The sequence below is a fragment of the Onychostruthus taczanowskii genome, unplaced genomic scaffold (assembly GCF_017590055.1).
Source record: "Onychostruthus taczanowskii isolate IOZ18803 unplaced genomic scaffold, ASM1759005v1 scaffold42, whole genome shotgun sequence".
Lineage (NCBI taxonomy): Eukaryota > Metazoa > Chordata > Aves > Passeriformes > Passeridae > Onychostruthus > Onychostruthus taczanowskii.
Window position 1 is genome coordinate 235,886 of NW_024501682.1, and position 14,006 is coordinate 249,891.

The 14,006-nt window shown below is 46.8% G+C and overlaps 1 protein-coding gene across 1 annotated transcript in view; it reads right to left on the reverse strand.

Annotated features, from left to right (window-relative positions):
- Positions 1-13,999, reverse strand: part of VASH2 (vasohibin 2) — a 35,611-nt gene extending 21,612 nt beyond the window's left edge. The window contains exons 1-3 of the mRNA XM_041413537.1: positions 13,822-13,999; positions 8,161-8,249; positions 5,814-5,870 (exon numbers count right to left, since the gene is read on the reverse strand). Coding sequence (XP_041269471.1) covers positions 5,814-5,870; positions 8,161-8,249; positions 13,822-13,926 — 251 coding nt within the window. The 5' untranslated portion in view covers positions 13,927-13,999. The remainder of the gene's footprint in view (positions 1-5,813; positions 5,871-8,160; positions 8,250-13,821) is intronic.
- Positions 14,000-14,006: the final 7 nt, after the last annotated feature.

Genomic DNA, 14,006 nt, shown 5'->3' on the forward strand with positions numbered 1-14,006 from the left:
TTGGTGTTTTTGGTGGGGTTTTTTTGTGGGTTGGTTGGGAGATTTTTTTTGTTAGGGGTGGGGACTTTTTGGCTGGGCTTTTTTGGAAATTTTTGTTTGGTTTCTTTTATTTTTTTAAGTTTCTTCTTTGCAAAATTAGCCTTTTGCTCTCTACAGCTAGCTACCCCCAAACTCTCCTACACATTTGCCCTCACTAAATTATCTCCTCTTTGCTCCAGCCCAAGAGATCACTCTGAATATCCCAGTCTCACTTTTCAAAGCCTTGTCATCTTGTCCAGCCTGGACTGCAAATCACCCATCAGCACACAATTAGTCTTACCTATACCATTAAGGAAAAACTGAGCTGGGACAGACACTGCACACCTCAACTGACAATCTCTGCTAGGCAAGATTGGTAAAGTGCCACTTTCTACGTGCTGCTTTTCACCAAGCTGGGTCCTTACATTAAAGAGTTTTATTTAGTCTCAAGGTCCCTGCCTTATCTGCAGAGATAAGATGTGGCCTTATCAAAAGCCACACTAAACAAGGAGTTTTATTACATCCATGTCTTCTCCCTTGATGACAAAAGCTCTTACATGCTCATAGAAGGAAATTCTCAGAAACAAACTGTCCCCAACAATATTAATATTATATTAATGTTGCCTTTCCCTTCCCTTGAACTGCAGATAAACTCAAAGTTCCTAGACTTATCTTTTCCCTTATTCTTTTTAAAGGCTGCTATCTTTGCCTTCCTCAGCACCCAACCCTCCCCACGTTCTCTAACTCAAATATTAATGGTTGAAGGCTGCTTGTCAGTTCTCTAAGGGACCTATTGCAATTTACAGAGCGTTCAGCTCATTTGAGAACTGCTCACTGCAGGTGCTCTTTGATTTGTCCTTTCCCTCTTTTCCCTCACTCCTAAATTCTCATCACACTGTCTCAGATGTTAATAGTGACCAGAAAGTTTGCAGTTAAACTTGTGAAAGGAGATTTAAGGAAGGCAGAAAAGAATTAAAAAACAGCATCAAACATTTCAATTCCCTGCATTAGCAGGGTTTGCTTCTGGGATTTTCTTTAAATCTTGACAGTCACCTGAAAAGAGTCTACATATATAGCTATTCTTTACAGTCTTATATCAGACAGCTGGGAATTAGTCCACAGTCACCCTCTCCCCACACTCCAGTGAGCATTGGGGGCAGCCCATCTCTTCCAGGAGAGACTGCTACAGTCAAAGACAAGCACCCTGCAGCTCCCCTCTTTGTGGCATTTACACCACTCTCTGAGGTCTGCCAGGCAGATCTCTATTCCAGACTACAGTGAACATTTCTGCCTCTAACAAATGTAGCCAACAGGAACAGGCTGCTTGTTCCTCCCTCAAAACCTAGTCCTTGGCAGATAGTGATACTTCCTTGTTAATTGATTCAAATTTCTTTCAGTGTTTTCAGGAGCCAAGCAGTACTATCTCCCTTGCTTCCTGCAGTAACAGAGGCCCTGAAAGGAGTTCACTTTGCCTCTTTAGGATGCTTTCTGTTTAAAATGGCAGTGTCTAAAGACAGTTCATAAGAATCACTAATTCCTTTTGCTTCCAGATTTTTCACTTGGGGCACCCAATTTCATATACAGCTTAGAAAAATCTTAAAACCATTCAGCATGCCCAGACTGGAGGATCTCACCAGCTGGCATCGATCACACTGGAGTCCCTTCAGGGATAACCATGCTTAGGTGAGGCTCCCCATTACCTTCACCAGAAAGACTCCTACAAGACTGAATACATTTTTTATTAGTGAGATCTCCTCCAGCACATCTTTCCACAAAATTCTCCTTGCACAGACCCATCTATTTGCATGAGGTCTATAAAATCTCCCTCTCCCAAGTGTTTCTAAGGCTCCTGACAGTTTCATTCATGATAATGAAGCCAAGAGTGAAACGAAAGGCTCCAGCAGGGGCAAAAGGAGATAAAATAGCAGAGCAGATACGGATCTTGTGAATCTTCTCAAAAACCGTGTTTCAACAGCAAAATCATTTCCACCACATGCTGAACACCACACCATATTTGTAACATTCCCCCTTTGTGCGAGAGAGAAGCAGATGTTCAAATGCCTTCTGCAGTCTATTGTCTGGAAATGCTATGAGCCCATTTTTCTTTACAGCCCCATGAGTGTTCCTTAATAACATGGTGTGTGGAAACAGTATTATTTCCTGTCTCCCCTTCCCTGTTATTTGGTTGCATCGTTGCCACATGACAGCTCCTATCGTGCTCCTCTACTGCAATCGATCACACATTATATCTGCTGCTGCTGAATGTCTCTCCCTCCTCACAGAGCAGCTTCTGGGCTCCCATTTCCCAAAGACCACAGAATCCACCCAGACATCAGTTCCTGCTTCAGCTGTAGGTCCCCCTGTTCAGCTGGCACTTAACTGGAGAGAACAGCACAATACTGCACCTCCCCAGATCCTCTGTGGAGGACAAAGAGATTTGTTTCTCATCATGCCTCATGCTTGCATCCTAAACCAGAAGCTTCCAGAGGGCTTATGTCTCCTTGTAAACCCAGTATTAACAGCTTGTTGACATTGAATTCACAGTTACAGATTTTACTAGATATCCAGACATACACTTTTTTCCTAAAGCTCTGACATGATATAAGCCTGGAAGTTTTAAAAAGAATGATTATGTCAGTCAAAAGTACCATTTTTCATCAGACTGGCTGTACCAACAAAAGTCTGATATAGGTTTAGCCAGCATAATCCTGCATGGGAATAGGAAAACCAGTCCTACTGGTGTCTGAAACATTCATATCACATGCATACACAAATGGATCAGCAGAGCTGAACTTCACAGGGTGCCCTTTACCTATTTAGTACAAAAAGGTACATCATGAAGCCTGTGAAGGACACTGTCCCAGGACACCTATATTAGCAAAGCACTCCTACAGTGGATGTAGCTACACCCATAAATTTGGATTTTATGCAAATACAGCCAGCTCAGGAGAGGTGCGACCCAGGCACATTTTCAGACACAGTTTGGCAGTACAACAAGAACAGCACACCAAGTTTACAGGTTCACAGCTCTGCCACCCTGACTCGCACAGCAACACAAACACAAATCTAGCATTTCTAAAAGTGCTATCTGTAGTCTAGGCAAATCCACGTGGTGTCTGGCACTCTGAAAGTTAAGTTGATAATAAGAGTGAGTTTTACTTAAAGAGATTGTAAATACTGAATTATAGCAAGACTATATCCCTTAATGAGCTCCGATACATAATTTATGCTCTTCTTCCTATTCTCAGCCACGCATTTTTATTTTCTCATACATCATACTGATGCTGGCAGTAAATCTCTACAATATCTAGTCCTCCCTCCATAACAGAAAAACCCATTAATATGCCCCAGCTGCTTCAGGACACTTTGACATGAATTTATGAATATTCAATTTCCATCTAGTACTCAGCTTCTTTGTGTCCAGCCACTGCTGTCTTGAGGAGAGGCTGCCAAAGATCTCGTAATACGTTCATTAGCTTTGTGCCCTCACATTATGAAATCAGCAATATGTTTAGTGTCAATAAAGCTGGGAACAGCCTCATTTTTCAGGAGCTAGTGGCAATTGGAGGCCTTCAGCATCTTGCCCAATCAACTTGCAAACGCTGTGTTGCACACCTCAGAAATTGCTCAGAGCAGCTCCTGTCACCTCAGCACATGACACCTGTCATTGCCATGCTGGGAGCAGATTTTTTGCAAAGTAGAAAACACCTCCCAGGAAAAAAAAACAAACTTGGAGGTGCAGGTGATTTTTCAGCTTTGATGAAAACTGGCCAGATGAAGGAAAGGGAAGCTTTCGTGCATACCTCAGTGTTACAGGGGAATCAATGCACTATTCACACAGACTCACCAAAGCTGGGGTTGGAAGGGACCTTCAGAGACGATCTGCTAAAGCTACCCTCCTGCTAAAGCAGTTTCATTTAGAGCAGGTTGCACAGGTAGGTTTTGAATATCTCCACAGAAGGAGACTCCATAACTTCTATGGGCAGCCTGTTTAAGTGCTCTGTCAGACTCAAAGTAAACATTTTTTTCCTCATACTTAAATGGAACTTCCAGCTTCTGCCCATTGCTCCTTGTCCTGTCACTGGGGACCACTGAAAACAGTCTGGTCCCATCCTGGCCAGGAAAGTTTTAAAATATCTGAACTCTAAACCAGAAACTGTTTCATAAAAACAACTGGAATTTTGGTTTCATAAAAATGGCAGGAACTTCGGACAGCCTCGCACGCGTTCTCCTTCTCAAAATTGGAGAAACCAAGACCAGGCAAGAGTTGAGCCCTACAGCAGAACAGCAGGATCCAGGCAGCAACAGGTGCTCCTGACAGCTCCACTCCGCCCAGCACTCCCATGCACCCAACCCAGGAGCAAAGCTGCACAGGTCTTAGGACTTTACACTGAGTCCAGCATACACCATGTTCAGGCAACAGTGCCTGGAAAGCTGGCAGCCCCTGAGCGCTTGGACCATTTCCAGGGGCACCAGCCTTAACTCCACAGCAGTCCTGTCACCCCATTCCAAGAAGTTCCAAGCAGCAAGAAGGAGAGGAGTCAGACACTCGCCCCCAAGCAAATATTAAGGCAGATAAACAGAGGAAATGGTTCCACTTGGGAGATGATTCAAAGCCACAGGCACATCTCCAGCTGTGAGCACTGTATCTGTTCCCTTCCAGGAAAGAGCACCATCCTCTTAAGCCAGGCTTTTATCCAGCCCAGGAAGACAACGACCTTTTAAGTGGCAAGTGCTGAGCATAATTCATTTTCATCCTTCACTTCCTTTGAAAAAAGTAATGGGACAAATTTAAAAATGAGTGAGCGGCTTGAAAATTGGTTTAAGCTTCTGTAAACCCATCTATCATTCAAGGCACAAGATTTGTTTTAAACTAGTTCCACCAGAGCAGAGAACATTAGATAAAGGAGGTGAGAAAGATTGCTGTCAGCAACATGAAAACCTGAAGCACAAAGCAGAGATGGGAACTGGAATTTTAGAGTGAGGGACCATTAGTTTATTGACAGAGAACTGGGAAGAGCTAGAGACAGACCAGCCTATGGGAGTAATTATATTCTGCTTATCTTAATTTCACCCTAGAATAAAAGTATAATACTGTCAACACCCTTCCTGCCCTAACTTCCTAATTTATTAGGTTCTGTTAAAGAGCTGTCCTAAGTATGATGCAGTTCTAACATGCAAAAGACCTCAGCTCTCTGCTGCCAGCCTCATACATGCACATGTTCATACTTGCACTGCACAACTCATCACAAACCTGCACAAGCCCGCCACACGGATGGAACAGCAAGGTGAGCAGCAAGGCAGAAGCACAGACACAACTTAAACAGTCCATTGTGAGCCTCCAGGGAAAACTACTGTGCCCGGAATGTCCAAATTTCTGCTGCATTTCACGCAGCTAATCCCTTCCTACCACCTGCAATGGGCATTGCAGCACACCTAGAATATCAGGACATACTCAGTTTTCAGAAAAACAGCCCAGCCCTCCCAACCCAACACCAATAAGCAGAGAGTTTTCCCACCCCTGTGCATCAGCTCTGGCCTGAAGCCAAGCAGCTCCCACGCAGCTGCTGAGCAAGAACAGCCCTTCCACTCGTTGGTCTTGATGGTCCTTTTGCCACCCAGCAGCAAGCTGGGACACTCCTCGCAAAGGCAGCAACAGAGGCAGCTTTGCCCCACCAGAGGAGCTGTGGGAGCTGTGGCACAGAGGACACAGCCCTCCCATGCCATGGTGCTGTAGTGCTTGGATGCCAGGTGATCAGGAACAAGGGCACTAGACCAATTCCAATGACACTTACCCACTCAGAGGTCTGGTTTTTCTGATCTCGAAGAACTGTGTTCCCGTGTGATTGTATCTGTATTTTGTCTGTTAAGGGAAAGTGACTTGAACAGTCAAGCAATAAAATAACACTGCTGAAAAGGTGCATTTCAGTTCTGAGTTCCTGTTGAAACACAAAACAAGCAGTAAAAGCCATTGACTCTCAGATATTAAACACATGGCATGTAAAATAAAGCAAAACTTTTCACTTGTCTTTTTATATGACTTATTAACAGCAGTAGGTGCAGAATCATGTATTAAGGTTGACCATCTAAAACAACACTCAAATTCAGCATCTGAAGGTTATAAATTCTCTTTTCCATTAGGTCCCGCTCATTACTAGGTTGCAAGTTTGAAAAAAAGTCTCCTACATGGGCAAGAGAAAGCTTTCATAGCCTACCCAAACCAATCAATATGATCTGTGGTCTGAAAAAACTCATTTCCTTTAGAAGTCTTTTAACTCCATCAGCCTCATGGCTCACCTGTGACCTGTCAACCAAAACCATTGCAGGTGCATCCCTTCACACTTAGAAAATATAAACCATTCTCTAAAAAATGCAATGCTCTTGAAATGAAAACAACCAGGAAGTCAAGGTCATTACCTAACACTAATAGTAGAAAAGTTCATCACAAATGATGCCAGCAGATAGTCAACCAAATCTCAGCACTACTTTCCTAGAAGCATAGGCTGTCACACAGCAGCATTAATAGAAGCAGCCTCTTCCCTGCTCCTTGAGCATTTCTGTTCAAGTAGCAACACAGTATATCAGAGCAGGAAAACAATTTGTTCAGTAAAAACAAAACAACAAACCCAATTAAGTTAAAAAAAAAAATCACACTGCCCTTATTTTTGACAGGTTACTTTTCCAGTTGAATCTCTTTCCTAATCTAGTACCTAAATTCTATTCCCTCACACTGCGCATGCCAGTAAAACCGGTGATAGCAAGGCAGACACCAGGGCACAAGCAGGTGACCCCATCGAAGCTAAGAGTTGCTTGCAAGGCATAAATAGCACAGCTGCTGGATGGATAACCATCGCCTAAATAAAAACTCCAGCTCTCACCAGGATGCTCTGAACTGACTTCAATTAGAGTTCAGAGTTCTTCACAAACAAGGCTTTACTTCCCCCTCCTGCCTTCAAAACTAATTCATGAGGCCCTTTCAGGGTGCTCTGCACAAAGCAAACATCCTCCTCCAGCCCTCAAAGGAAGCCAGACGCTGCTCCCCAGCCCACTTTGAAGCTTTTCTGAACACAGATCCAAACCCTGTGCCTAAGGCCTGCTCCATAGCAGAATGCAGGATTTCAAAACCACTACAGGGGGAGGTGGGGGATAATGTAATTTTTGGAGCACTGTATGACATGGTATCCTGTCTGGCACAATCCCAGCGAGGAAGAAGCCTCTTGTCCTGGCCAAGTGGCTGCCATAAAGAAGAGAAATGCACCGTCCCCCTGCAGAGCAGGCAGGCCCCAGCCCCCCTGCCCACGGCAGCTGCTGCAGCTCCAGGCCCGGCTGCGCCTTGATCCCAACCACGACTCCATGCGCCTGCTATTTCTGGATGTTCTTCCAGCTGCCTCCTTATTATATCCTTCTTAATCCTTACCAGCACTTTACACTCATTCCTCATCCCCCCAGTTTCCCCACACACACAAGAAGGCAGAGCTCAGAAAAAAAGGGAAACAGAAGAGCAACATCTGGGCCAGTAACCTTCTCTGAAATTATATGTCAGCAATGGAAAGTCAGGAATTGGGCAGTGACAGACAGGCTAGACAGATGTGTAGATCCCTGATGAATCTCCCAAGCAAGGTGGAACATACGGAAGGGAGATGCCTTTGGTCAGTTCCTGTGTCACAGGCAAGCCTGCCCACCTTGGGGTCAGGACAGCTGCTTGTGTCCCTCACCCCAGTGACAAGCACTGCCTGCAGGCTGAGTACACAGGGAACCCACAGGGACTGCCAAGGCAGAGGGAGAAAGGGCTTGCCACAACACTGGCTCTCTCTTAGTCGCTTTATGACAAGATGCCATATTATTTCTCCAGGCATCATGATCCGATCATAATATCCTCATACATCAACATAAGCACCTCTATTCCCACCAATGTCACTTCAGTTAAATTTTTCAGTATAATTTGAAGTTAATTACATCTCCCAGAGGACTGCTATGACAAGCTCAGTGCTGCTGATGCTATCACAAATCCCTGGAGGCGTCCCTTTACCCCCAAATGATCCCAAGCCCTCGCAACCAGCTAAAGCTTCAGTAAAGCTCTGTTAATTCACACCAGGCACAAGTCAGCTTTCTTTCCAGAGACCACGCGCTGGAGAAGGATACTGCAGCATCTTCATGTAGGTCTGTATTGCCTGGAGCCACTCTGGGATTGACATGGAGAGCTTGTAGTTTGGCACTGGCGGGACTGAGGGCTGGACACAAGGAAACAGATAAAGAGGTTAGACAGCCACGGCTCCCCGCAGAGCAGATAAGTGATTTACTGAGCAGCGGCATGTGCTCAGTGCAACACAACGCGGCAGCACAGATGGCTTAAGCCGCACGTGAACTCCAGCATCAGGCAAAGTCATCCTGCTGACCACGGGGGCTGCCCCAGCAGCAGAGCCAGCCCTTCCCTGCACAGAGACCATGGCAGGCTGATCATCAGAGCTGCCAGCATCCCTCAAACACCACCGATGCAGGCAGGCAGTCCAGCACAGAAAGCTTATGCTTTCCATCCCCCGCCCCAGCACAGAGCAGTTTGGATGAGCAGAGTCCCACTACTGACTCTGCTGTTCTCCTTCCCCCAGAAAGCCATTTCAAGTCTAACTTCTGGCCTCCTTTACCACAAGAGAAAGATAAAAGGAGTCAAGGATCCTAGGCTGCATAATTTCCCATCTGCCACATGTCTGCAGCATGCTTGCTGGGGAGGGAGAGCACAGCACCTAGAAGACCACCTGGGACCCAAATATTTAATGACATTAAGACACTTAAAGATATAGACTGGCAACATAATGGGATTTTTCCAAAATCTCGTAAGACATCTGCTTGTGCCTAAGCATTTTAAGAAGGCAGGCCCTCAATCCACACTTAATCCCCACAGCTATTTGGCTCCTGATCCTGCAGCCATGCAGGAAAGCAGCACAGCTTTGTCCCAAGTCCACTTATATTGTATTTGCGGGGTGTCCCGACGTTGGAAGGAATGATTAATCTGACTCTATGTTTTCAGAAGGCTGATTTATTATTTTATGATATTATATTAAAGAATACTAAACTATACTATACTAAAGAATACAGAAAGGATACTTCCAGAATGCTAAAAAGATAATAACGAAACTCCTGACTCTCTCCAGAGTCCCAGCGTAGCTTGGCACTGGTTGGCCAATAAGTCGAAACAATTCACATCAGAAACCCAGTGAAATAACCACCTGATGGTAAACAATCTCCAAACACATTTCAAAGGAGTAAAACACAGGAGAAGCAAATCAGACAACTATTGGTTTTCTTTTTTTTCTGAGGTTTCGCAGCTTCCCAAGAGAAAAATCCTGGGCAAACACAATAGGAAAATATGAATGTCACACACTTATTTCAGGGGTAAGACTGCAAAATATGGGGTCAGCAGATATTAAAGTGGGCAGCATGGCTAAAAAGAAGTTAGCACAATTCTCACACAGTGGAGGAAGCAGTTTAGTTGAATATTAATGCAGATTCATATTCAGGAACCAGCAATTTGGGCAGCTGTGACAAGGTGCAAAGAAAAGCATCTGTGGGACCATGTTGCCATAACCATAGTTTAAAGCTCATAAAGTGACATGTCACTGTCTTTAATACACTCTAAGTCAGCAATTACTGATAAGAGCAGCCAGTTCACATGGTATGAGGCCATCTCTGTCACAAAGACTTTCCCCTCCAGTTCCCACCTCTGTTAAGATTGTGTTTTTGCTTTCAGAAAATGAGCACCGGGAATCCCAAGGCAACAAAACCCAGAATTTACTACATGCAGCAAGTTACTACAGTGAAACAGTAAATGCACCTTGGAGAAGTACTTAAAACCAGAAAAACACCAAACCAGAGACTGCTACACTACTGGCACACAGAAATATACTGTAAGTGGCAAGCAGATGGCAAGGCTTCCAGCTCGCCCCCGCCATCCCAGTGCTACAGGGGCGGGCGCCAGCACACCTGCACACATGGGCTTTCTCTTCTCACCAGTGGGAGTTAAGAGCAAGACTCATTAGCACTTCCTAATCACAGTTTTCCTAAGCTCTTCATTAGAGGCATTTTTTTTGGTTCCACAGATTCCTTTCTCACCCAGCCCCTTTGGGCTGGATGAATTATTCACCTGTCCCTTCCAGCACGAAGGCACACCTGGACTCAACACACCAGATAAGGCTCAAGCTCCAGAAGCAGCAAGGAGCTGACAAAGGGAATTATGGCAGGGCTGTCACACCTTCCTGGGGTGGCCATTTCTGCTCCAATACACTCAGTCCTTTGCTTCAAAGATGCAGAAGTTCTAGATGCATGCATTGCACTTACACAACACGCCGAGGCAATGGGAGCCCCAGCCAGCGAGGGGTCTGGCTGCTGCAGAGATGGGGATTTCATCCTTTTCCCAGCCCTCACCCTGCTGTGGGACCCAAGATAGCATCCCATGAGGATAGCACCAGTGTGAATAGACACAGCCCCTCCTGACACCCACAGTGGCCACTCTCACCAGAGGGGACAGATTCAGACTCCAAATGAGGTGTCCCCAATCTCCAAGGTAGGTGATCACATTATCCAAGGAGGATGATGGCGTCAGATACCAGAGCATAGCCTAGAAAAGAGAACCAGAGTTTTCCCACTGGCTAGAACATTCCAGTTACCTCAGCAGGCCTGCTGAGCCAGGAGGCTCAAGCCCCTCCAGATCTCAGGCAAGAAGGGAGAAGCATCCATAAGCCTGAGCCCACACAGGGCAGCACTGCTCTCCTCTCTCCAGCGCAGGGCAGGCAGTACACACACCATGCTGCCAGCCAGGCCAGGCAGTGGGGAGCCACATGCCACTCCCACTCCTCCCAAACATTTTCCCCTCCCTGATTCCTGCCCCAGCTGCAGGAGGATTGATCCTGGGCATCCACCCAGCATGGAGCAGAAGCCAGGGCTGCACAATACAAGTGCAGGAAAGCACAGCTTTGTTGTGATTGAGGATGCAGCCCTCCAGCTCCTGGTATGCATCCACAGCAGCAAGGAGCAGGCAAGAAGTCATGGATGGCAAGACGAAATGCAGACACAGCACTACAGACCATGAATTTGTAAAGCAAGTGAAATTCAGAGACGAGTCAGATGAAAAGCCTTGACCTTCTATCAGTCTTTCCAAAGAATAGCAGCTCCAGACAGGAGAGCTGCTGCAGTGCGAGACCACGTGGCAGAGCTGGAGACTCATCCCATGGCTGGAAATGCTGTAGTCTCACTTCACCACTGACATCCTGTGTGAAACTCATTTTGGCGATTCCACTGTCTCAGTGACCAGAAAGTCATTTTCTACCAGCTCCCCCTGCAAGCACACTGTTACTCAGCACAGATGAAGCTGACAGGCAAGAGTCCTCAAAGCTGCTGAGAGGTTTAATTTATTACAATCTTCAAGTACCTTCAAGATCACAGAACAGGTAAAGGATTGCACAGCCCTTCCAAACAGTGAGCCTGCACTATTCACAGAGCTCAAGCCAACAGACAGAGGTGGGGACCCCACAGGTTCCAAAAGTGCCCTTGCAGACAAGCCAGCTTTTTGTAAGGACTCTGCCTCCTGAGAGAGACGCAGCTCTGCACCTCTGCAGTTTGCATTTGTTCCAGTAAGGGCAACTTCACAGACACAGTCAGAAGCTACTTACCACCCTGCGTGTATGATTGCTGAGACTAATGCCAAGATGATTAGAGCAATCAAGTGGAGCTTCTTGAAGAGGGTATGAAAACTCTCTCCCATCACTAGGGATTAAGAACAGATCAGATGCAGAAATGGAGCAGTTGCACATGCCACTCACTCAGTCTGAAGCAACCACCAATGCAAGCAGATTACAAGTCTTCTCACAGGCACAAGTTTCCCTCACCACTCCCAAACAGCAGTACCTGGTCTTTTGCAGGGTGACACATACCCAGCAGCACAAGCCAATTAAGATAATTTGTACCACCATTTAAGGAACAAGTCTCCACTCACATCCCTACTCTGACCCAGAAATTACCATCACAACTTTGGTAATCCACTACCACTTTGTGGCAAAAAAACCCTGCTCCTAACCTTCAGTGGTGAAGTGAGATTTGCTCCCCTGAACTGTGCTGGTCCTAATAAGAATCAGCTAGTCCTCAAACTACTCTCTGACCCCAGAAGTCCCACACTTAGCCAGCAAGAGCTACTTAGTCACAGAGGGCACCAGGTCCTCCAGCCCCTGAAGAAACTAATCACTGTAACAGGGATTTTGCTTCTGGGGAGTACAGGAGGAGTACAACTCCTACAGCACTGGGCACTGATCATCAACATCGAATGATTTGGCCAGGCAGATTTCAAAACATTTTTATTCTGCCCAGCTTCCACACATGCTACAGAGAGTGAGCCCAGAGCTGTGGCACTGAGGAAGAAGCCATGGGCAATGCTCTCTGGGACATTCCCACAGGAATACAGTATGCAGACCGGCACACTGGAGCCACTAGCATGTCTCTCACCAGATGCTTTGTCAGTCACCACAGGTGTCACCAGTAAAAGTTACATAGAGCTGGGAAGTAAAGGATGAAAGTCAAGTCTAGCGCATGCTTTGCCATCTCTTAACACCAAATGGGCTTGCAGGCCATCTAGACTGGCATAAGCTGGTCAGGCTGCTGAAACAAGAAGTTCTGCCCAGTCCCTGCCCCTTCATTTCCACCTCAAGTGCTTGTGTAAGCACAAGATGAACCACACCAAGAAACCACAAACTCAGCATAACCTGATTATTCTTTAGTTAGATATGCTCCCCCATCCGAACAAAGGCTGGTTCCAGCACAAGGAGAGCAGAGGGAGATGGTCCCTTTTGCACCTGCCCTGGATTGAGCATTGCAGAAGAGAGAAGAAAGGCCTTTTCAGCCTGCAGCTTATTTGACAAGCACCTTCCCAATACAGCCCTACACAACAAGATTTCAACTGTGCACAAAATTTCCTTTCTACTCCACGAAAAGAACAGGCATATGGTTCATGTCAGTATCAATGACAGCTTGGACCATGACAGCAGCAGCCCGACCATCTCACCCCAGCACGCAGAGGGGTACGAACCAAGCCAGACTTCAGCGGTCAGCTCACATTAATGCTGCTTGATGTGAGGAGGGAATCAAGCTCAAAGTCTGCCAAAGCAGACAGTGTTAAAGACATTGTGATCAGTAATACAGCACAGTGTCAAGAAGCCTTGCAACAACAGCAGACCTCAACATTTTATTTGCTGTCTGGAGGAAAAAGACTTGGGTGAGACAGAGCTATTTGGGGCTTGTACTGAGGAACGTACCAGACAAAAGCATTTGGAATCTTTCCACATACTGGAAAATAAATGTCTGAGTTTTAAATCCCTTGTTACATTTGAGGAGCAACATTGTGCTTAAGGAAACCCTACTGTTCCAAAAGCAAAAGAAAAACCTGCTTTAAATTGCACAAACTGCTTCACTCAGTTCCCGAAGATTTCTTTTAACTTTTGTTTTCTGGGTTTTTTTCTCCCCAAGCAAAAAGGAGTGATTTTTTTCCTGCTTGCTCTCCAGGACACCCACTGCAGCCCCTGAGCACCCCGCAGCCCCCGTACTCCGTTCTGAGCGCTTTCGCACAGCAGACGCAGAAGTGCACCCTTCTCCCCTGCGCCCCGAGAGCATCCTCCGGGCTGCGGTGTCACACCCTCGCACCCGGCCCTGGAGCCTCCCCGGCCGCTCGACGCGCACAGAAGGCGGCAGCCGCCGGCCCCCGACCTCGGGCTCGGTGTCACCCGCTCCTCCCGCACGAGGGGACCCACGGCAGCTTCGCCTTACCCGAGCCAGGCGGGCGGCGCTCCGGATGGCCGCCGCCACGGCACCGCCGTCGGGGTGCACCCGCTCCACGTGGCCCCACATCCGCTCCCAGGTCTGCCCGTCCATGGGGAAGCCGCTCTTGTTCACCAGGAAGAGCGAGCCGCCGTCCCGCTGCTCCTCCTCCTCCGAGCCCCCGCCGCTCCCGC